Source organism: Ambystoma mexicanum, chromosome 9, assembly GCF_040938575.1.
Source record: "Ambystoma mexicanum isolate Mex_15411 chromosome 9, UKY_AmexF1_1, whole genome shotgun sequence".
NCBI lineage: Eukaryota > Metazoa > Chordata > Amphibia > Caudata > Ambystomatidae > Ambystoma > Ambystoma mexicanum.
The window spans coordinates 252,763,682-252,788,411 of record NC_090931.1 but is presented as its reverse complement, the minus strand read 5'-3'; the positions used below and the strand labels follow the sequence as shown (position 1 = coordinate 252,788,411).

At 47.3% G+C, this 24,730-nt stretch overlaps 1 protein-coding gene across 3 annotated transcripts in view; it reads left to right on the top strand.

The window, feature by feature from the left end:
- Positions 1 to 24,730, top strand: part of SLC37A2 (solute carrier family 37 member 2) — a 497,972-nt gene that overhangs the window by 389,503 nt on the left and 83,739 nt on the right. For all 3 annotated transcript variants that reach the window (XM_069614558.1, XM_069614557.1, XM_069614559.1), the window contains exons 10-14: positions 1,884 to 1,974; positions 3,323 to 3,385; positions 10,000 to 10,085; positions 10,621 to 10,669; positions 18,273 to 18,346. In XM_069614558.1, the coding sequence (XP_069470659.1) occupies positions 1,884 to 1,974; positions 3,323 to 3,385; positions 10,000 to 10,085; positions 10,621 to 10,669; positions 18,273 to 18,346 (363 nt within the window). The remainder of the gene's footprint in view (positions 1 to 1,883; positions 1,975 to 3,322; positions 3,386 to 9,999; positions 10,086 to 10,620; positions 10,670 to 18,272; positions 18,347 to 24,730) is intronic.

The following is a 24,730-nucleotide window of genomic DNA, read 5'->3' as shown; positions in this document are numbered from 1 at the left end:
CAATGCTCTTTGATTGTATGCAAAGCAGACAGGAACCCACGTTGGTGTTATTTGTCACCTTTTTCTTTTCACGTAGGGGCATCTTGAAAGAATACAATAAGAGCATACCAGTGTGTCCACCTTGGAATGAGAACTTAAACACAGAGTGAGAGACAGAGAGGGGCAGAGAGAGAGAGCGAGAGAGACACAGAAAGGAAGATGCGAGAGGGACATGACGAGAGAGAGAGAGAACGAGAGAGAGGGAACTATAACCAGGCACTACTGATGGGGATTGCACATGTACAAGAATGTATTGAGTCAGCAGAGATGGGCCGCAGTAACACAGAGAAAGTGAAACGTACCATGCCAACAGTGTGTGAGAGTGTACCAGACCGCACTGACCAAGAGCATACCTATTAATGTACATTTCGACCACAGAAATGGAGCGCGCACGAGCTAGAACATTTTCGTGTTAGATTAGCGCATACTACGCCGGGAACAGCCAATGGTTCGGATGAATCAAACTTCCCTTTGAAAAGCTTACATTTGTTGCTTTAATCATGGAATAATACACACGGTCTCCGTTTTAATGATGCCAATGTATTATGTTAAGTTCTATTTCTTCGAAAATGTAAATCCAATTGTGCAGGTGCACACCTGCTCGGTGAAGCAGCTGACAGATCAGCACGCCTCATTCCAATCACAGTCCGGCAGTGCTTGACCGGTACTGACTTTTTTCTTTGCATTCTGGCACATTTAGAACCACATTTCCCATTAGAAATACACGACCTCGGATGCCAGGATAGAATTCAATATAGCAGGACTGCACCAGCAATTCCCAAAGGGAATGTGGCATTTTGGCATGTATGTCACTCAGAGCCGTTTTCTCCTTCGTGTGACATGGTGCATGTTGGATATGCTTTCATAGTCTAAACAATGTTTGCAGAATTCCTGAATCATTTCACCAATGGGCATCTTCGAATTAATGTAACCATTCCCACGATCGGCTTTCCGTTCGATTTTGTAGCCCGGTAGTGCCATTTCAGAAGGAGGAAGAGCCCTCTATTACTGGGATGTGCACCACACATGCTCTCCCGGTGCTCGGGCGGAACTGAAAGAGTGGGTTGTGGGTTAGGGGAGCGTTGAGCGAGAGACGATGCAAGGGGGCTCTGACGTTGTGTCGTTGCGTCCACATTGGAAGCTCCAGGGGTCTGCATGCAGATCTGTTTCTACATGGCCTGTTTTGAGGGGGATTGAGGCCTCTGTTTCGAGGAGGGATCCTCCGGCGCAGTGTAGCTAGGATGCCTTGGCCGGAGTGGTGGAATGTATCAGAGTTTTGATTACATTGATGTCTGAAGGGAAGGATTTTTAACCTTGCCCTGCGTGTGTCTGGCATGGTTGGTCTGCTTATGCTGTAGCTGAGTCGGGAAGATGAGTGCTGGCTTTGGGAGGTCAATGGGCAATTTATATCGTCTCTCCAATATTTCAGGGGCAAGATTGGTGGGGCCCATGTTAAAATTGTTTACTGTGTAGTAAAAAAATACAGTGTGGAGTCGAGAGGACTTGGGATATCAGGGGGCAAGATGCAACGTAGGACACAGCGCATCAAAATAACACAAGTGCAAAGACTGTTATTGTCTCTCTGCAAAAAGAGCCTTTTATGCACAAGCTACTACGTTCCATTAGTTCTGTGTGGCTCAACAAGCACTCCCAGATATATTTTGAAATTGTCACAAGACAGTGATCTCTGAAGCCAAATGTGGGAATATCCGTTCCACTAAAGGTGACTAAAACACAAATGATGGGTGCTTTGTACTAACCACTGAAATTCCCAGGGAGCTAACCCTTGCAATTGAAAAGAACCAGGTCAATTTTGCCTGACATGTGTTGCCTTTCATTTCCAGGGAGTGGTGGAATTTGCCTTGTGCTTGCTGTTTGCCAAGCTGGTCAGTTACACGTTCCTCTACTGGCTGCCACTCTACATTGCAAATGTTGGTAAGTTGTGGGCACACAGGCGGCGGCCGTCACCTATAATTTACCTGCGCCTTTCAGGGAAATGCTGCTTAAGTGGACTTTGCCAGGTCTACTCTATCATTGGCCAGTCACCACTACAGTTTGTACGTTTGACAAGAGGGTATTTGTAAGGTCCTGTGCTTATCTGCAAATGCCCCTGAATTTAATTTCATTGCATTTATATGGTGCTACCTTCAAAGCCTTCCATGTTGAAATAATGTCATGAATGCATGAAGCAATTGACAGTCTAAAAGCAGGGGGTTAGACGTCATTCCTCTGGTGGAAATCATTACTCTAGTATATGGTAGGAGGAATCAATGGAAAGTAGGATTGTTCTTTTCAACAGGAAAACAGAAGGAGCTCTGGGTGTAGGGGGCATGAGCCCAGGTGGAGTGGTCCCTCCATGATTAGCAACGTTAACTGGGAGTAAAGGGAAAACAGATTGGGAAGGAATTCAGTGAAATAAGACTGTCTGGAATAGCAGAATTTAAAGCTCAAGAGGGGAAACCTGGAGAGTAATCAGCAAAGACAGATCATGGATATATGTGAGAGCAACACAATTATTAGGGTATCTTGGGGAGATAACGCAAATACCAAAATAAAGACTGATGAGGGAATAGATGTCATGATGGCCAAAAAGAGATGGCAACTAAGATGTATGCCAAAAGCCCAACTTGAGGCGTCCCCCTGTGACCCCAGGATTCCAGCTTGGCTATCTGTGCTCAGATGGTTTGGAACAAAAGGGAGCCTCCTGGAATGAACGCTAAAGGGGATTGTATCCATACACAAAACCCAGCACCATTAGTCCATAGGGTCTTTTTGGTATTCGAAGGTCCGGCTCATCTATAGCGTGTTCATTATTACGCTGTTTCCATATTTGTAGTTCTGTTTGGAAATACGCAAGATTGTACATTGAGTGCTGCACAGGCCTACTCTATACACCAACATCCCATCAAGTCACGCTCTGTTCCATCCATTCCAACGGATAATTCACTTTTCTGCCTTCGTTTTATGTGTGGGTGAATGTGGGGGCTACGGTTTGAGAGCAACGCCTTTTATTGCACGGGTCTAGAGATTCTGGAACCAGTAACACCTTGTGTGGACCTGTTTGATATCAGTGACGTATGTGACTGCACCGTAGGAAACGAACTTTGTGAGATCCGAGGATCCCATTGCATGCCTAGTAGCACTCATGTAAATTGCATGCGATCAGAGGTTTGGGATCTTCGTAATATCTGTGCTGTGAGTGCTCATCACAGGAAGAACCACCACGGACCTTTTTTCTTGTACCTTCTGAATGTGCCGCTTACTGTTCTGCTCTTTCTTGCAGGACACTTTGACGCGAAACAGGCGGGTGACATGTCCACTCTATTCGATGCTGGAGGAATTGCTGGTAAGATACATAGATATGCAATGGGTAACATATGTCCAGTTTTACTTTTCTTTTTTCGCATTTAAAAAACGCAAACTGTTGCAGCATGTTTGCGTATTAGCAAAACACGTTTGGTGCTAAATGCTCACTATCTATAGTGGGCCTGTTTTAAACACCAAGTCAGGATTTGACAGAAGACGGTATTGGGGTCACTGTACAAGGCAGGGGAGCCAGTGAAAATGTTGCCAACACAGATGTAGTCGGTGACAAAATCATGGTGAAAATTCCCCTGTAGTGAAAGTCATCAAGCAAAAAATAGTCGGACAATGCAGCTGAAAATGGCCATGAATTAAGTGTTCGGGTCAAAGAGCGGTAAGTGGACTTGTGATAGCCTGTTTAGAGTTAGGTTAGGGGGTCAAGTGAAGATGGGGGTTAGAGAAAGGATTTTGGTTATAATTGCTTGTGGGGGAGGCCTGGTGATGTTGAGGTTTGGGTAGTAGTTAGGGTAGATGAAGTGTCAGGTGTTGGGGTAGAGCTTATGGTAAAGATAGGGCTATAGAGTAATGTTTGGGTAAGTGTTAAAGAAAGGAAAATGAAGGTTATAGAGGGCTGGTTATGTTGGTGTAGGGTGGGGGGTGTGGCGAACAAGAAGGAATCAGACCAATGACTGACATGTTCCAGGGTGTTTATTACATTTAAAAGAAAACTCGTATCTTGCCCCATGTCTGAGGGAGTTTCCTACCTAGAAACTAAAATTAATGGTGCGTGTCAAAAGAAAACCATCCTTAATCCAAATCCAATTCTGCTAACTGGCCCTACCGCTTTAAGAGAAGTTGTGTCTGGCCCAATCACCGAAATCTTTTGCTTATGTACACGGTTCATCAGTATCCCAAAAACAGAGAATATCCTCTCTGTAGGTTCTGTTGTCAAGTCAGTCTTTCGTACGGTTTCTTTTCCCTTTGGAACGATCAAGACTACTTTAAGAAAACAACAAAAGGGAGGAGGCCAGAGCAATGGCCTCCATCTTCGGCTTCTGCCTGACCCAATCAGTAGAATCTCTGTTGCCTATGAACAAAGTTTGTTAGCGTCGCAAAAGACAGTTTGTAACCCCTCTGTAGGTTCTGCTGTCAAGTCAATTTCCGTGATTCTTTGACTCTTCACACTCCCCTGGTCCTCTATTTGCTAGGTTCGAACTTGGCTTGCAAAGTGCATCTGCCCCCTAGGGTTTGTCAGGCTCCCGTAACCTTGCTGATGTCCCCAGCCTTGGCAGTCTCATAGTTTCTCTTGGCTCTCGAAGCCCTGTTTCCTTTAACAGGATTGTTTTCTCTCTGCTCTGGTTTATCAGGCTCCCATAACCTGGACGGCTTCCCCAGCCTTGATAGTCTCTTAATTTCCCAGGGCTCTCAGAAGCCCTAAGGCCCTCCGACAGGCTCACTCTCTCTATGTACAGATTTATCAGGCTCCCATAACCTACTTGGCTTACCCAGCCTTGTTGGTGCAAGTTTGTATCTCCTCCTCACTGGGAGCGTTTACTTTCTCTTCTGTTGTGCTTCTCCGCTGCAAATGCATTTCTCGTGCGGAGCGCCTGGATCTGGGCACCCCTCTGCAGTCTGGTCTCGGCATCGGCTACGGGCTCGGCCCACCACGGCTCCCTTGTGGTCGTGCCACCAGATGAGATTGTCACTCTTCCATCTCTGCCTAGTTCCCGACCTGGGCTCCCCGGTCGGTCAGCATGCCAGAACTTCCAGCGTCCATTTAGCGGTTGGTTGTCTTCCATGCCACACCTGATTTCACTGTCTTGTGTGGCGCTGCCCCTCCAGGATATCAACTCCAGAGGTTTGCCTCTGTGCAGGAGTCGCGCTCATCTCGGCATAGGAGTTTTCACTCCATTCACAGTTCTTCCTGTTTTTCATGTACATCATGCCAAACAAAAGGTGTGTCCTTCTTCATTGACTGTTGCGTTCAGGCGAAATCCAGCATTACCTGAATTGAAAGAAATGGAAGCAATGTTACTGGTTGGCAGAGTCAAACAGTTTTTCCAAGTTCCATGTAGGCAGACCATGTCTTCCGCACTGGGAGTTCCTTATCGGACTGGGAGTCTTTGTTCTCGAGAGGGGTGTCACTCCCAGTTAGGTCTCACTTGCCCAGACCCCTAGGGAGGGTCTTGCAGAGTAGGCTCACCTCCCTAGCCTCATGGGGCGGCTCCCCTCTGGGAAGAAGGGACAAAATGACCACCTTCGTCACAGGGGTTAGGATAAACCTAGGGCTTGGGGTAGAGTAAGCATTATGGTAGGTGTTCTAGTTATAGATAGTTTAAGACTAAGGTTGGGATTGGAGCAAGGTCAATGGATTTTGTGTAGAGCTGATGCATGAGGTTGGAGTTAGGTTCGCTTCATTTACTATTCATTTGGTGTTTTGTATTAAGTCACAAGAATGATTTAGTGCGCTGAAGGGTTATTGTTAATTAAGGGTTCACTGTATAGTAAGGGTTGTAATGAGAGTTAGGTTAAGGGTTAGAAATGGAGTTAGAGAGATTGTGGATGTTTTGTTAGAAGTGTGGGTAGCTATGGTAACAGCCTTGTACTTTTATGTATTTAAAAATCTCTTATTTGGTGATTTTATTACTGGCAACATTTTCACATTTTGCATTGAACGATTACATTTTTGAAAACTTCTTTTTGCAGACTCCTTTTTCACAGGATTACATTTTCCTGGGGACATTTTCACATAGAACCATTAGAAGTCAGAGCCAATTTAGTAATCTTAAAATTGAGGTAATCGTGTCACCTTGCTGCAGACTGAGGCACCTGCAGGAATATGGCGTCCCGTCAATGAAACCTTTGGAAACCCCTGTACCTGGGTGAAGTAAATGCTGTAGTTTTAGCATGAAAGGGGAGGTCTTTGTTTTTGGAACTATCTTGGCGAGCAGTTTTTTTCTGAAAGTGGTCCGCATATTAATGTATAGTTCAGCATTGTTTTTGTCAAGTGTACCCTCTGGAACAGTATTTGCCAAAGCACTGCACATGATGGCAAGAGACAGTACGATAAGGCGGCAATGATAACAAATTAATTCAAACTGTTAAAAAAGAGTGGAAATGGGATGAGGGTCAGGGGGACCTGAAAACAGTAAGTAGCTGGTTTTAGGGAGAGAGGGGGAGAGTAGAGGGCAATTAAGGAGGAAGGATAGAATGGAGCAAGGCCATGGATGCATATGAAATCAAGAGAAAGCATGTGAAAAAAATGGTATGAAAAGGTAGGAGCGATGGAGAGAAAAAGTAATGGACAGATGAGTTGGACAGAAGAGAGGAGCAAGATGGGAGACTGAGCAATAGTCAATGCGAGAGAAGCGATGAGGAGATTGGTAGCATGAAAAGATGGATTCGGGCAGGCACGGTAGATGCTATAGAAATGGCTGGATCAATCAGCGTTTGAGATATGTAGAGGCAAAGAAAGAGAGGAATTAAAAAGGTATGATCAGAGATAGTGAAGTGAAGAGAGGAGGGGAAGGAAGGGGATTGGGGAAGGGTGGTGGCAGGGAAAAAGAGGGTCTCTGTGTTGGAGGAATTGAATAGAAGGCAGGGAGAGGATATCCAAAGTTGTATTGTGGAGAGACAGTTGGTGACAATACAATCAAGTGAGTCAGTGAATGAGGAGAAAAGATGTGTGTATCGTTTGCATAGAAGCAATAGGCTAGGTTGTAAGAAGATATGGGAGCAGAGACTGGAGAGGGCCAACTACAGAACCGTGTGGAATGCCAGAAAGAAGTGAACATGGGGCTGACATGTGTTCTGAACCAGCAAACTAAATGGGAATGTTTATGAAGATAGGACTGGGACTATTTAAGAATGGAATCTGAGAACCTGATTGAAATGAGACAGGACAGTTGAACAGAGTGATCCACAGTGGTGTAGGCAGCGGAAAGGTCCAGAAGAATATTTAGAGTAGAGTGCAACTGGACCATTGAGAGCTGTCTCAGTAGAGTGGGAGGAGCAGAAACTAGACTAAAGAGGAGGAAGAAGAGAATGAAGATTTAGATGACACCAGCGAGTAGATCACCTACTCAGTCCATTTAGAGAGGAATGGTTGAAGAGAAATGGGATGAACTTGGCAGGAAGCATATGATAGTTATTTGTTTCCAGGATAGGTATGACCATAGTATGTTTGAAAGAGGACGGAAAGCAGGAGGTAGAGATATGTTGATGAGACAGGTATGATAAGAAATGAGATGAGGTCGATGCAAGGGATAAGGGTAGATGGGTGTGGGGGAAGAAGTGGGATGACTGGGTAAGAGCAGCAATATGGAGGTCGGTAAGTTGCTGGAATGACGAGAGCGAAGGGGGTACAGAAGTAGGATAAGGAGGGGATAGAGGGAAAAGAAGAACGGGGAGGAGGAATGTTAGACGTGAAGTAGTTGGCAAAGTGAGAGTAAAAAAGAGAAGATGATAGATTCATCAGGAGGGCGAGGAGAAAGAATGTTTTGGAGAAGTCGGAAGAACCAGTCATAAGGCGAGTGGAGAAAAGAAATAGTATTGTTGAGGTCCGAGGGAAACTGACATGTCTTCCACTGCCATTCGGCGTTGCGAATAGTATGGTTATAGGTCAAAGGTTACAGAAAGGTAAGTGAGATCCGGGGTAAGCCAGGGATGTGGGGCTTAGAGGGATAAATGGAATCTAGGTTTGCGATGATAGAGGTATGAAGAGAGGCAGCGGTGCAGTCAAGGGGAAGAGAAGAGAAGTGATGGTGTTGAGGGAGAGGAGAGAGGATAAGAAGGAAGAGTAATTGAATGAGGGAAAATTGTGATGAGAAAAGGTGGGTGGAAGGGGTGCAGGAGCTCCGAGAGGGGGAAATAAAGAGGACAAATGATCAGAAGAAGGAATAGGGTGGGTAGTAATATTGTTATTAGGGGAGGCAAGTGAAGAGAAGAGAAGATCCAGGTGGGAGCAGGAAGTATGAGATGGAGGATAAGGGATTAGGTCTAAATGATAGGATTCAGGAAGAGCGAGAAAAGGAGATAAAGGGTGAGTAATGAGGAAGGGGGAGGTTAAAGTCACCAAGGAGAAGAACAAGGGATGAACAAAGAGTCAAGGTCATTAAAGAAGTTAGAGGTAGGACACGAGGGCCTATAAATGACAAGAAAAGCCAGTGGTAGAGGATTAGGAAAATGGGGAGATTCGGAGGGGAAGCAGTTGGGGTCCAGGAAGAGTGGTCGGCCGAAGGCATGAGGGGTGTGGGGGGAAATAAGTGGAGGAAGGGAGTAAAGAGGCAAGAGTGATAGTGTTATGTGAAGCAACCTAGATCTCGTCAAACGGAGAAACAAAGTTAAAGCGAAAGAGGTAATGACAATGTAAGCACAAAAGGAGTAAATCAAACTATCTGATTAAAAATAATAATGTCAATGTCTTGGGTGAGGCAGCTCCGCCTCTCGCAATGTAAAGTACTGGAACGCATGAAAGCTTGAATGAAACCTGAATGTGATGTATGTGTGCAGTTACTCTTTTGCCATTTGTTTCCCTGAATACCTGTATGGAACATGCATGTGATGTACCCACTTTACCATGGTGTATCGGCTTGCTTCCTGCGAACCCCTAGGACTGTATTCCAAGTCTACAGTATGTCAACCTCTTCAGCCATGCTGTTCTGTTTCATTTGTACAGTGTAACCCTTCCAAATTGATGACCGCCTTAAGCCCTGTACATGTTGAATTTGAGCGCATGCGCCCAGACGAGGATACAATGGTGCATTGGGCCATCATTAAGGTCATTATTCATACCAGAAAATGCTGAAATGGAGCATTTGTATAGATTCCCAATAAAATACTGTGTCTGAAAGCAGTAGGAACGCGGACCCACTCATTGCAAACCAATCTGGACTATCCCACGCAGAAGTAAATAGTAATGAGTATAGGTTCACTAATAAAAGAATGACTTATGGTGTTTTAAAATTTGGGCTGGGAGAATAGTTCTGGGCAAAGTCTTCAATTGGGAACAAGGCAATGCCATGGCCCATGGGTTAAATCACCGGTCAGCCTCTTGCAAGCTGTAGGGGTCCGATGTAAACCTCAATAAAACAGGTAATTCTGGTGTTTGCATGTGAAAGATTCATCCGCGACACAACTAGCTGAATAGCAGTTTATACAGGCTAGCAGAATGGCCCAACTGGAAGCAGCTTTTTAAATCGATGTTCCTCTCCTCAAAAGAGCTATGTCCAAAAGCAGTAAGCATGCTAAGCCTGTTCTGTGCTTTTTATTTTTTGCTTCTCCCATGTAGTGTTATGTTTACTTGTGTTGTGGTTTGTTGCGTTGATTATTTTGTAGCACGTTGACAGTTCGAATTGAAAATGCAAGATATCCATTTCCCACTTGGGGTTGGGGTGAGGATGAACCTTTCCCACTTGGGGTTGGGGTGAGGATGAACCTTTCCCACTTTGGGTGAGGATGAACCTTTCCCACTTGGAGTTGGGGTGAGGATGAACCTTTCCCACTTGGGGTTGGGGTGAGGATGAACCGATCTGGCAACCTTTGGCCCGTTTCTCAAAGCAAGCCCGGGTTGGTATTCCAAATGTGAAGAGACCTGGTGCTGGGCCTCCACACCTTTTTTGTTGCAACCAGGTCTGAGGTATTTTGCTTTCTCTGCAGGTGGCATTGTTGCTGGCCTGGTATCTGATTATTCCAATGGTAGAGCCACCACGTGCGCAGTGATGCTGATTCTGGCAGCTCCTATGGTGAGTAGAATCGGCTGCTTCACATCAGCCACACTGAAACTTTGCCCTTGCAAGAGGACTTGCAAGGGCACAATGGATGTAAAGCTTGGCATCTCATGGCTATAGTTCAATACATTATTTTACATTGCTAGTCCTAAATTAACTGGTTAGCTCTGTGTTATCCAAATAGTTTGTGTGTCAGAAGCTGTAAAACTAGATTTTGCAAGTTTTAAGTTGCCAAATACCTTTTTAATGAATACATCAAAGGAATGTGATTGTCCTAATCAATGATTTACTATCGCGAGTGCCTCCTCTAGGTAACTGATCAGAAATGTGTAGAGTTGGTCCCCCTTGAGCACACATGATCCGCCTTTCACTGCATCAGTCCATGGACTGTAGTCAACTTCACTTGAGAGCATTGTGGGCTGGGCCTCCCCAAAATCACCACATACTAAATAACAAATAGAAAATAATAGCCTGCAATTAAATTGGATCTTGAAATGTCTATCAGATGTTTCCAAGATCACGTCAACTAATGGTTTGCATTTTTTTTTAGTTGTTTTTGTACAATCACTTTGGTTCAACTGGAGTTTCGACTACAATTGGTAAGTGGAAGATGATACATTTTTCCCCTAATACATAATTGAGCTTTTCTATTTTCTATTTGTTTGTACATCTTTTCTGCAGTTATTTTCTTCAAGCTTTTTTTTGCTTTCAACTCTGTAGCTGCCTCCAGCCCATCTGCAATATATACATTGTCTCCGTTACTTTGAACATCCGTCAACCTCTTCTTTTTAGCTTTGATGAGACCAAGTTAAAGGAAGTCTGATAGCAAGAGTTCTTTCTCTGGCATCTTCACGAATAGTAGGCAGAGCAGATAAGCTAGAGCACCCATTACAACACACAATTCCTAGGATGTAGGTGCTCCATGAGCCATATTCTATTTGCACAAATATTTTGGGGAAACAACATCCTTTTAGTGAGAAGAACACTTGTGCATTGATCCAAAAGACATTTAAAACCCAGCTCTCTGCTTTCCCCACACAAAGTTCTTCTAGCACAGCACTGCAATGCTTCCTGCAGATCATGTTGCATCATAGTAGCCAAAGGCCTGCTGCTCTTGGATGGTAAAGGTACAGTTAAAGGCACTCGTACCTGGATTGGTCAAAAGGAAATGTCATATTTAAGTCCCTGCATCCAGCATTCTTTTAAAGGCCTGGGCACACAATCACTATTTTCAAACCTGGTGGTATGTCTTGTAAGCATGCCTTTTTGCAGAGGGGGAAAAAGTGTCAATTTTATTGAATGTAAACTTCGCCTCCTGTGGTGGTGTTCTTTCCCATGTGCGCATATCCGTGATCTGTTCATTGGATGCTTTGTGCTGATTGAAATGCCTTTTATGACCAGCAACACAAATAATCTGCAGTCAATATTACGATTATGCTCTTTTGGAGTAGACGGCTGTTATGAAGTCCCATAATGTCTGGCTAGAGGATGGACGTGGGGAGATCCTGGGGCCCAGGGACCACCACCACGAAATAGACCCCATAGGAGCGATAAGGAGGATCCCACGTGCCAAAATCTGCCCCTAGCCTACTGCGCTTAAGCACCCCCAACAAACCCAGGGAGTCCCTGCCAGTCAGTGGGACGATCCCTGCCTTCAGTCAGGAAAGAACTGTTCCACATATTAAGGAGCAAAGACCATATCGTGAGCAAAAGGACCCTGCGATTGTTCCTACAGAAAACGCTATGTATTGAGCAACACTCTGACTCTTTAAAGGAGAGAGAGGCTTGTGGGCAATCAACATCTCTGGTCTCACCTGCTCAAGGGATGGCTACTGAGAATTCTTGCGAGCCAACTAATTTAATGTTGACAAAGTGGTCTGAAACGAGAAAATATTTGGTGACAACGCTCGCTATTGTGGGTCCATGCAAAGCCAGAGTGCTGGTTTTTCACCGGAATCAATATGGTGCAAGGAAGCGTGCCCGTTATCACTGCATGTCCGAAGGAGGATGAGCCCCAGTAGAGTGGCCTCAGCCACGTACTCTGAGAACATGAATTCAAGATGGCAGCCCACCTAGTGGAAGGCTCGGGGGAGGGGATGTGGGAAGACCTGTGCAAAGAGGCAAACGACAAGGGTGGATCAGCTGGGAAGTTGGTAGTTGCTAGCATGTGCTCAAACTATAGACCGAGGCGTAGCCAGGATTGTCTAACAAGTGGGGTCTGAAGCTAATGTAGTTGGGCCCACCGCAGTGACATTAATATCTGTAAATGCCCACAAAGCTCTGCTGAATGGGCATTTACAGATTTTGAGTGGGCCTTGCTCACTCGGGCCCTAACCTGTCTACGCCTATGGCTATAGAGCTCTTGAAATAGACTGAGGTCTGATGTAAATAACATAATTAACAAGGCCAGTGGGGGAGCCCACTGGAGTATAAAAGGGTATTACCCAAATTGTTCGTTTACAATTGTTCGAATGAACAATTGACCGAATTTAAAGGGTCACAATTGACCTTTTCACAATTGACCGTATATCTATATAGGGGTTTTGGGGGGTTTGGCGTTGGGTGGGGGGCTGTGGGGGGTTTCCCCCACATATATGTTACAATTGACCTTCACAATTCGGTCAATTGTGAAAAGGTCAATTGTAATTCGAACTGTTGTAAAACGAACAATTCGTATACAACCATATAAAAGAGAGCATATGGAAAGGAGAGGTATTTAAAGTCAGGAGTTGGAGATGTACAGAGCAGGATAGTGCATTATCGTTCAGCAATGGGGATAGAGTTGTAGAGGATGTGGTGAAGACTAAGGGCCCGATTCTCAAGTTGGTGTTAATTGCCGAAAATGTCGTAAAAAGGGCGAATGACATTTTCGGTAATTACACCCTATTCTGAAGGTGCCGCAATCTTCCGAAGTCGGAATGATTGCGCCACTTTAGGAATATGGGTGCCGGTTGCTAGGAATGGCTGGAAACCGACATAGCAACCGGCACTCTCGTTAACTCTGTCTTTGTATGGTTATTCTTGTGGCACTCCTCCAATAAGCGCTTGAAATTGACGCTAAAGTAAGGTACCAAATTGGTGTCGTACAGTAGGAGTGCCACAAGAAGCACATGGCTGTTTGGGTGTGCAGATGGTGACAGGTGGGTCCAGCATTGCATTTATTTGTTTGTTTCCAGAAGAGTGCATACTGCCATCCATATGGATGGCAGTATGCACTCTTCTGGAAACAAAGATAAACAAATGCAGTGCAGGACCCACCTGTCAGCCTCTGCACACCCAAAACCCACGTGCATTTTTGTTTTCATCTCGGCAGCATTTTCGTTAAATAACGATTCCCTCGTTATTTAACGAAAATGCTGCCGAGATTCTGCAATCCACCTGTTTCCATTAGAAACAGGCGGATTACAGCGAAAGCACTGTCGTGCTTTGCGAAGACGCCCAGGCCCACATGAGAATAGCAGTGGTGCCTGGGCGTCAAGAAATGCCGCAGTGAGTCGTGCTATTTAGTACGCTCACTGCGCCAAGATGAGAATCGGGCCCTAAGTGTAGAAGTAAAGAGTGTGAGGATAGTGCAGTGAATGGAAAAGGGGCAGAGAGATAATCTGGAAAGAAAGGAAAGCGGGGGTTCAGGATTGGAAAGAGGGGCAGGTAGCAGTAGGTGCAATGTTATGGTCTCTTATGTTATGCTGATTTTTATACCGCGCACAGATACCACCCAAGGGCAGTCTCAAGGCACGTGCGTGGCCCTGCAAGAAAGAGGACGGGGTTGGTTAGTGAGGGAAGAATGGTGTGATAGGTCCAGAACCAGGAGAAACTGGCTTCTGCGTGTGTTCACTTGCAGATGGTAAGTTGTGTGCACTTGCTTGTTGTCTCCGTACGTGTAAGGTCCAATGACTGGGATGTTTTCTGTGTTGCCGTTTGTTGTGTTGGGGTGTGTCTGTGTGTTTTATCTGTAGATTGGCAGGTGGTTAAGCTTGTGCGTACAGGCTTGTTGTGTCTGTATGGGTATGGTCTAGTGTCCAGGCCTTTTCGTTGTAATTGTGTTTTGCTTGTGTTGGGGTACAGGTTGGCTAGCCCAATGGGCATGTATAGTGTTTGCATGGTGTGTTTGAGGAAGTAGAAGCAGGTGGTTAGTGCTTTGGCTACTCGCTAAATTCTTCTATGTGGATAATAAACACAGTCCTATCTGTTGTGACAAAAGACTAATCTCCATAATTCTGTGTAATTGTGGCCAATGGGAAAACATCACAATTCTCTGTCTGATGACTGGCTAAACCTCACAATTCTATCATTTTTATGCTTCTTCCCTTCTCCTAGTGAGACACCCAGCACTTTTTGCTGGACTTCTGGACTTTTTCTTTCTATCCTGAATGAGTTGAGCATCAGCGATGAAGTAGGCTGAGGGAAGCCCCAAGAGGGCAGCAATGCTAAGAGAAAAGCAGATAAGGTGGTGGTGAGGGGATGGAAGGATCAGGAGGGAGAGAAAGAGTAGGAAATGGGAGGGAGGTGGAGGAGGTAAACATAAGAACATGGTGTACCGTTTAGAGAATCCAGAGGGTGAAGACCATACAGGAAGAAAGGGGAAGAACTAAGAGGGATGCAGTGAAAAAGTCAAGGGGCAGTAAACTACGTAGGTGGGTGAATACTAAGTGCCTCGAGAAATGTTGGCGTAATCGACAACCACCAGAGAGGCAGGCAAGCCTGACAACCCCAGGGCCCACTGAAATCTTTCAGGTCCTAAAGAATCTGACTGGTGGCCCACATTTAGGTCAGCTGGGAGGGTGGTGCCAGTATTGTTACAAAAAGAAAAGCGATACCCTGACCACTTCTATAAAAGCTCAGCAAAGAAAACATTGCTGGGGCACTTATAACGCAAAAGACAAGGAAGGACTATGTGGTGGGCTCCAAAGGAAGAGCGGGAATGACTGAGGGTCTTGGTCTTATATGAAAAGCTTAATTGTTTTACGTAACCGCAGTTCAACCTAATGCAGGTCCCAATTACTGAAGATGACCCTAGCACACTGCATTATTTGGAGGAAACCCCATTGTTTACCTTTTGGTATTGGTGCTGCTTCCTCTTCAAGCTGGCCTCTAAAAGGCCTGTCTATCACTTGCAAGACATCTTCAGAGCTTGTACCTATCGGAAGGTTCCCAGATTTTGTTGCAAGGTAACAGAAGGTATGTAGGCACCCCCAGTCTGTTGATCCTACTGATGGGCTCTTCTGAGGCAGACTCTGCACAGAGGCCCGAAGGTAAGCTGCATCTGTGACTGCTCCATGAGTGCTAACTCTAAGGTACCAGATGGCCCAACAGTGCAACAAGAAGCTGCATGTGACTGTTCCAGTTCATGTCTGCTACGCCCTGAGGTACCAGTACTGAGTAGTAGTAGTAGTAGTAGTCATTCATTTAGTGCCTTTTTCCCCATTATTATGGTTTTAACGCGCTTGTGGTGGGAACGGCCATGGGGACCGAAGTTAAGGCATGGGAACATTCTCAGGAAAGGCTCTGAATGCGTGTGTGCATTTGGCCAAGATTAGGAATTAGCTGGGCTGGCTAGGCTCCAGTAAGCAACCCAGGAGTTCATTGATCCTTTTGGGGAGTACATGGGAGGGCTCCGGCATCTTTGTATGCCTGAGACGTTTTGGGCCCCACAAGTTCCACATGAAGGTACCCTATAGGTAGGTATCATGACCAGAGTACGAATTGCCACTTGTATTGGCAACAACCACTACTTCTAAACTTGAACATAATCCTCGATTCTTGGAAATCACACAAAAAGGTACCTTGTCCAGATGGTGACTCGCCTTTAGGAATCGAGCCATTCAAAATTCTCATTGCTTTAATTGGGATGCAAAATGAAGGGGGGGTGGAGTCGAGCAAGAGGTGTGACCTAAGAGCTAGGCGTGGGATAACAAATGTTTGGTGTGGCCTAAAAGGGGGTGGAGGGTATGTGCCCATACAATATATTATGGGACGCTGAAAACATGCATTTTGGGTCAGTCAACATGGTCTCGGGTAGTTGTGTACATCCAGTCTTCAAATTGTAAATAAATCTCTGTGGCTCAGGATGTCTGTAAATAAATCATTCTCTCTGCTTACACACTTCAATCGGTGAGTACATCACTCTTTTTGTGTAAACAAATCCCATGCGGGAAACGATAAGGGCACAAAGAGTACTAATGTACGTTCCTTGCTGCTTTGCATAAAATCAAAGAACATTCTGGGAAGAGAAGTATGGCCACAGATGTTTATACTTGACACATATAGCTGATAGTGAATCAAGCATGAAGCCTTCAAAACATGTACTACATAGTGGGCTTGGTGCTCGTCCAATTAGTCACAATACTTAACCTGACAGTAAAATGTCTGAAAACCAAGAACCAGGTACACTCATTTGGACATCCTCAACTTGGCACATTGAGCAGAAGACAAATTCTCATTTCTCGAACTCTAAAAGCATTCCTTTCGCAACTGTGTACATCGATGCTGGTCCCTGCAATTTTCAACTAGCGTGAGCTTTCCTCAGTTGTGCTTTGAGACACGTGATTGTATGTGTTGGTGGACAGTCTGAGCCCCGGCTCGGGAGCAGAGAGTGATCAGCCTGTCCAGCTCATTTAAAACCACGGAAACAACTTCAAGCTCACTGTCCTGTGTTCCACATTTTATAGCGGACTACACTCTCAGACGGCTGCTATAGGCTAATCTGAATAGGAGCCTGTGCTCTTACCTATGGTGCATTGGAGAAACTAAGTTCACAAAATCCTTTTCGCATAGGAACAGAGTCAGACTCTGTTGTCTTGCAAGACGGTCAACGGAGCAATGAGTTCACTCAGCAACCTGACCTGGCCACCAGACCTCCGAATGTATAGGTCAAGCCCTTGTGACCCGATTACAACCACCCAAGAATCGTCCAGAAACTAAACTCTTCTATTCCAATGAGGAAGGATGTCTACAGTTTATATAGATGGGTGGACGACTACATCAACGCAGAGGCCTCCTACACAAACCCCAGATGTCGTTCTATAAATCTCCCGCCGAATCACAAGCAAAACGCTCAGCATTTTGGCTTTCTATATGTGGCTGTTATTTTCCATGGTTCCATCCTCAAGCCATAGTCCATGCCAGTGTACATTATGTGGCCCTCTAGGAGTCACTCCTGCAAAAGTTATTTTCAGTGACTTTGACATGTCGCGTGATTTGAGGGATGGCGGGCTAATGTCCTGGTTTTTGCTGGTACTCCTTGAATAAATGCCACAATCGGGCTGGGCATGGCTCTTCATGATTGCATTTGATTGTTTTTCACACTCTCCCTCTTCCTCCAATGAACCTTTAAGCATGTACTTTGAGTGGAAAAGGCTGCTGACTTAGACGTAGCACTACAGTTTCATTGGAGTCCAATGTGCATTTTAGTGCTTTTGTCTTTGTCAGCTGAAACGGTAGTCCTACTTATATGTTGGTGGCCAGTCCCGTTTTTTTATTTTAAAAATCTGGTCACCCTAACTTCATCGCAAGCACAGTAAGGTCACAGAGGATAGGATGGCGAGTCCTCACAGGGTTGCTCGTCACACCTTGGCCAGAGCTCTGAAGTTTCCAATTTCCACGAGTGAGCAAGTCATCTAGTCCAGTTTTCTTTCTTAATTCTGGGATGTCTAGCCTTAAATTATGAATGATAAGACAAAAGTGTATATCCCAGAATTCCAAAAGAGAACAGGATGAATTTTCAACGCATGGATTCGGTAACTGCCTTTGCCTGGTTTTCAGTGCGCTTGGGGGCGGGAGGGGGGGGGGTCCTATGTTCTGGTTAGTTCGTATTCATAAGTCAAACATTATGTTTTTGTAAGTTCTGTCCATGACCCGATGTGCTGGATTGCCTTTGCATTTAACAGTCGTCTTTCTGTGAAACACATACGATTGTGGAGTGTCCACAAGCCTTAACATTTCTGGATGCTGTCATGAAGTGGCATTGTTGGAATAGAACACATGACTTGTTTGGTCTTTCTTAAGTGTGGACTTTTGTTTCTTTCTGCATCACAGCGCCCCTAAATCTCTGGTTGTGTTTTCTTTACTTTCCAGGAGCATGTCTAAAGTCCTTTCGCGTGGCTAGTTGCAGTGTTTGAATATTTGTGGTGATAACATGATTTAATATCTTGGTATTTCATGAAATAATATGCAACATTGTGCTCTCTCTCTCTCTCTTTGCAGCATTTCTTGTGGTTTGTGGGGCATTGGTGAACGGGCCTTACGCGCTAATAACCACAGCGGTGTCTGCTGATCTGGTAAGACTTTTCACGATTACTTCACTGTTTTTCCAAACCCAATTGCATTTCTCTTACCCTGCGCTGCTTCTTCAAACTTATTTGCACAAAATGTATGTTTTATTGCACAAGAGTGAAATGCTGAAACTGCTATTTTCTTTTTTAGTCGTTTGTGATCAATGAGGCCAATCTAGAATTAGGCACATAAGGTAGATCTACCTGAACAAATATGAATGCTTTTAGGACAGTGAGGCCACCTAGAGGGGAATTTGGCATACTGCGGGCACGTGTTCTGGTTCTGTAAAGGGGCTCTGGTGCTTTGGCCATTTGAGCTCCAGGAGTATTTATTTAGAAGTTTTGGAAACCCTTGCAGCTCCCCCCCATGCATTTGTTGGCCCAGTTAATGGGCAGAATCTCTATTTTGCCTCTCTTGATGCTGTGTTTGCAAGTGTGTGGGGTTTGCTTGGTAAATCGGGAAGATCAGGTGGGTAGGGGATGGTAGTACAGTTTCAATGGGGTTGGGATTGCTTCAGAGAGCATTTGTTCCTCCAGAATTCCTTTTGCCACATGCACACGGCCTTGAATTTGCTGGCAGACAGTGGAATGATTTAAGCTGGAATTTGTGCACATAGTTCTTTGGATCAGGCGTCTTCCACTTGTGGCTCTTTAGGTTTTGGACTAAGACTTCTGTTCATGGGGGTCCCAACACCCCCATCTGCTAGCCTTTGGCATCTCTTCGGGTCAAAAAGGAGACTCTGGAGCAAACGGGATACTCGGACAAGTTTCAGAGGTCATCATGTTTATTTCTTCCAGTAGGCAGTACACATCATACATCAGGGGCACCTCAGGAACTCTGCTCAAATTGCTACGTTTACCTAGCCTTTTATATACAGTCCTAGGGAGGTGAAGTAATGGTTGGGTCACAAAAACAACCCCTTCCTACCTATGATTCGCTAACTCATATGGGATGATTAATGAGCTGCTCTTCTTTCTACTTTGTGATGCGCTGGCCTAGTCTAAACCGGCTAAACCCACTCCTAGCCCCCTCCCTTGTCCCCTGGATTAACTCTTATGAAAAGATCTCCACTGGTGTCATCATGACTCGCAGTAATCCACCATTTTAGGAATCGCCTGACCTATTACAAAATGGTGGATCACCCGATTTCTGGCCATATTTTGATACCTGTCCAATTCAAGTCTAGTTTTTTAGTACAATATACTTAGCATGTACTAAACAAGTCTTCTATTATTGAAAACATTCAGACCTTATTAACATGAATCGGTCTTTAAAGCACTTTGCTGCAAAGCACTACAATTCTAAATTCTGCAACATTTGAAGGCATTGATAACCCCACCGAGTTATCTACGTTTGGTATGAGGCGGATGGGGTCTATATCCACTATATTCAGTTTAAGGTGGGGGTATAGTCATTCCTTTACACTTCCATAAGCCTTCTCTTTTGGCTATCCTGACTTGGGGTGAATGGGAGCTTTGTTTTAAATAAATGATGAAATTACCAGACCTATGTTTTGGGTGTACTCGTGCACAAGATGTTGTAGTCTATCGCTCCACATCATCTGTAAATATACTGGTATATCTAAGATATTTTTATATAACATGAGTTCCATCGAAAAGAACACTTTTTTCAAAGCATGAAAAAAATGGCCATCGTTTGTGTGCTGTAATGGACGAAGCCAGGTGCCACTCCCTAATCCGCCCATCACGCATGCTCTGGCTTGCATGACCCAGTCCCTTCTGTTTGCCACAACCGATTGGTTGCTTTATGCAGAGCTGTGGTCTACCTTAGATATATCTACAGTTAATAAGATGTTGGAGTTGATATTCCAGGGGTGTGGTGTGGGGGTAGCGTGGGCTTTCTTCTGACCTAGTCTACCTGCATACTTGCAGGTTCTTTTTTTAAATTTCTTTGTTGTTCTATGGACATAGATTTCCTTAACCAACCTGAAAAGTAGTATCAACTTTTTAATGCCATTTTCTTTTTTAGGTTTTGTGGGCCTCCCTCAATTGGAGGTCGGGGTGGGGGGGAGGGAAGTGGTGGGGGTTCTAGTGTCTCTAAAGAGGTGTTCAGAACTGTCACTTTATTCAATATTAAAATGTTCTGTTCACCCATGGTTGAGTCACTGGTTTCAGAGGATGATGTTGAGGGCTTGGTTCAGTGAGATGTTTTTCTTTCTGGTTACACCAGTGTTTTGTCTCTTCATGGGTATAGGCACTTTGAAACACATTGTGTATAGGCGCTATATAAATAAACTATCATATCATGGGTGCAACATGTTTGCATAGAGTATCAAATATTTACTAAGGATTGCTGGATATTTCTTTCACTGGACAATGCATATCAGTTTCTCTCAAAGTAGGCAGCTGTTCTTATCACACCACAGAAACCACAACAAGTCCTATTGGGTGAAAAATGAGACCGGGTGGTGATCTGTCTTAATTGCTCCCTTCTGTACCAAAGCCAAGAGGATAGTTATTCTCCAGCATGGGGTCTGGCATGGATTCACATGCTCATGAATATTCCCCGTCGTCAGGCTGGGAATCCTCGGTAAAGAAAAAACCAGTATCAGTTTCGTTTCTGATCTGTCTTTCGTAGTAGTAACCAATCACTGGTCTCTGCGTCATACTGACCACAGCCAATGACTGCCCTCTACCTAAGCACCGCCTCTGGCAGCCATCTTCAGATTTTTACCGCACGTTCATGTGATGTGTTGGGATCCTCGTGCTATTGCTCTCGAGCGTTAGTGCTATTTTTTCACGTTTTTTGCTCAAAAACTTTTTTCGGTCAAAAGAGCCTCAAGCTCCACCGACTCTCCATCCGATCAACGGGGACCCGTGTCGGATTCGTCTGCGCCCCTCAAGCGTGAAGATTTCGTCGAGCTACGCTTTTGGAGGACTCCAGAAGCTTCTCAGGCCCGGACATGGCCCAGAGAAGGGAAGCTCGACGCCCGGAAAGCTGTTCAGGGTCTGCCCTGGATGCCAGCTGCAGAACGTCTTTAAGGAGGACGAACACTCCTTTTGTCTCTACGGCTTACATGAGGACAAGACGCACGTGGAGAAGGACTGTGCGTTTTGCGGCAATATGTCGGAGCGGACCATGAAGGACCGCCATCAACTGGCTGGAAGGTAAGAGCCCGTCAGGCGAGAAGAAGAGGAAGAAATCCGAGCGGTCTTCTAAGACCTTTGAGGACGCCCCGGCGACGGGGGTCCAACACAAGGCCAAGCACCGCGAGTCCGCTGGCACCGGGAGCGCCGAACGGTCGGGCTCTACGGGCGCCAGGCAGGGCGCACCCTCCCCGGCACCTTCAGCCACGAGCCAACGCTCTGGGTCGGGTAAGAGGAAGGGCGAGCACCCGGCAAAGCTCCTGGAGAGGCCCCGGTCGAGCTCGAAGGCCCCATCGGAGGGGGAGCGAGGCAGTGTCCCTCCCCTCAAGGATAAGGCGGTGAGCACACCTAAGGTGGTGAAGGCCTTAATCCATCCGGCCAAGCCCTCTATCGATACTGTCGCGGCGACCCTGGCTCAGCCTGTGGAGGCTACACCAGTGGTGGCGACCTCGGGGCTCAGAGTCTCCCTGCCACCTCGGAGGGAGTCCTCTTTTGTGCCCATCGATAGGACCCCCGTGAAATCCCCGGCGGGGAAGAAAAAGGGGGGGCAGGGCGTCGTCGTAGATTCGGCTTCAACCTCGGAGGAAGAGCTGATCGAGGTCTTAAACCACGGCCTTGCCGTGGAAGAAGACCGGCCCATCGGGATCGATCCCGACGCAGGTGACAACATCGTCGAGGGTGCCGACGGGGCCCCTGATCGCCCGTCGGATTCCCCTCTGCCAGCGCCGCAAGACAACTCGGCGGCCATTTTGTTGGCTATACAGTCCTTATGCTCAGAGATAAGGACGAGACTGCCGTTGCCGACGGAGGAACCTCTCCCATCGGGGGATCCTGAGCCGGGACCTTCTGGTGTTCCCCCGCCCAAGAAAAGAAGGATTCACCCTCCACCTCCTTTTCAGCCGTCGCGCACCGTCCAGCCCTCCTCCCCGTCCACCCGAGGGGATGATACGGGGACTGACACGGCAGCGACGGGTACGGACGACGAGGTATACGACGAGGATCTACCGTCGTCACCTCCCACCAGGGCTTCTCCGCCCGACGAGATTGGTTCGTTCCACTCCATGATCGCCAGGGCATCCGAGCTTTTCCAACTCTGCCCTGAGGAGAAGAAAAAGGAAGGATTCCTTTATCAACGGCGCGAGGCCAAGAGGAAGACGGTCCTTGCGGTGCCTCTACTGGACGACATTTGGGATGAGGGCCTCGCCCTCCTCAAGAACCCTTCCACTATGCCAGCTAGAAGAGACTGGTACGAGAAGAAGTACCGGGTCCCGGACGCGGCCCCCCTGTGCCTCCGGGCGCAGCCTACCCCGGACTCTGTCGTCTCCGCGGCGGCCAAGAAGAAAGCGGGGGGGTGCGGCCTCCACATCGACTTCCCCACCGGACGGCGAGGGAAAGAAATTGGACTCTATGGGACGCAGGGTTATCTCGTCTGCAGCGACGACGATTAAAGCGGCCAACGCCTTGGCTATCGTGGCCTGCTACGACAGGGAGCTATGGTACAAACTGGCTCCCCTGCTGGACTTCCTACCGGACGACAAGAGGGCGGATGCCCTGGAGATCCTACAGGAAGGTGAGGTGGCGTCGGACCACGCCATCACTATTGCGACGGACATCGCCGACACTGGGTTTCGCCAGTTGGGCAACGGCGTGTGCCTTAGGCGGCGTGGATGGCTCAACGCTACGGACTTCCGTCAAGACGTACAGACCAGAGTAGTGGACATGCCGTTCGATGGGAACAACCTGTTTGGGAAAACAGTGGACGATTCCCTTCAGGCCATTAAAGCGGACACTGAGACGGCCCGGGCCCTTGGGTTCTGCAGCAATGACCGACGCCCTTTCGGAGCAGCGGAGGCAAGGGCGCCTCCAAAGGTTCTGGCGGCGGTTTCTCCACCTACCGTCAAGCGGCCCGCTCGTCGTCTCAGGAGGCCTACAGAGGACGAGGCAAGTCTGGCGGACCCCGCCGTCGTCGCCAAGGAGGTCAAGGCGGCAAAGCCTTGTCGAAACAGGATTGAACCGACCGTGGGGTCGGGCCCCCACCGATGCACCCCGGTGGGAGGCCGGCTGGCGAGCTTCGTCAGCGTGTGGGAGTCCATCTCCACCGACCGTTGGGTGCTGGACGCCTTAGCCCGGGGCCACGCGCTCGAGTTTCAAAGAAGGTGCCCGCGCGTCCCCCCCGTGGCCAGGAAAGAGCTTCACGTCCCTCAGCTTCTCCTGGAGGTAAGGGCGATGCTCAGGAAGGGCGCCATCGAACTCGTCCCAAAGAAGCTTCGGGGCTGCAGAGTTTACTCGAGATACTTCCTCGTGAAGAAGAAGACGGGAGGATGGCGCCACATCCTAGACCTGCGACGTCTGAACAAATTCATCAAGGCGCAGAAGTTCCGGATGGTCACCCTCCAGCACGTCCTGGGTCAGCTGGAGGAAGGAGACTTCCTGTCGTCGTTGGATTTGGAGGATGCCTACTTCCATATTCCCATCCTAAAGGGGCACCGAAAATTCCTCAGGTTTGTGGTCCAAGGGCGTCACTACCAGTTCAAAGCCCTCCCCTTCGGACTACGGTCGGCACCCAGGGTATTCACCAAGTGCCTTGCACCGGTGGCGGCGCAGCTGCGCCGCGAGGGGATCCACGTCTACCCCTACCTGGATGACTGGCTCATCCGAGCCAAGACGAGGGAGCTCGCCGTGGAGCACACGGCAAGGACCGTCCAACTTCTCACAGACCTGGGATTCTCTGTGAACTACGCCAAGTCCCACCTGGTACCCGCGCAAAACGCACTGTTCTGGGAGCGAAGCTCGACACAGTGTCCCTTCTGGCCTCCCCGTCGGAGGAAAGGACCAGGTCCATCCTGGGCAAGGTACAGCGGATGTTGGCTTCCGACGCGGCCAAGGTGAGGTCCATCAAGTCCCTCCTCGGAATGATGTCTTCTTGCATCTACCTCATTCCCATGTGCAGGCTCCGGATGCGCCCGTTGCAGGAGTTCCTGGACGCGCGCTGGATCCAAACGACGGGCGGCTTCGAGGAGAGGATCACACTCGACGAGAGTTTCCGCCGAGCGGTCCGGTGGTGGGGCACCCGCGCGCATCTGACGGCGGGCATGGACTTCCAGACCCCAGACCACCAGGAGACAGTGACCACGGATGCCTCCCTGGAAGGGTGGGGAGCGCACACCGAAAATCTGCACGCGAGAGGCCTTTGGCTCCCGACGGAGAAGTCCCTCCATATCAACGTCCTGGAGCTCCGTGCAGTGTTCTGGGCCCTCAGGTCCTTCCTTCCGTCCCTCAAGG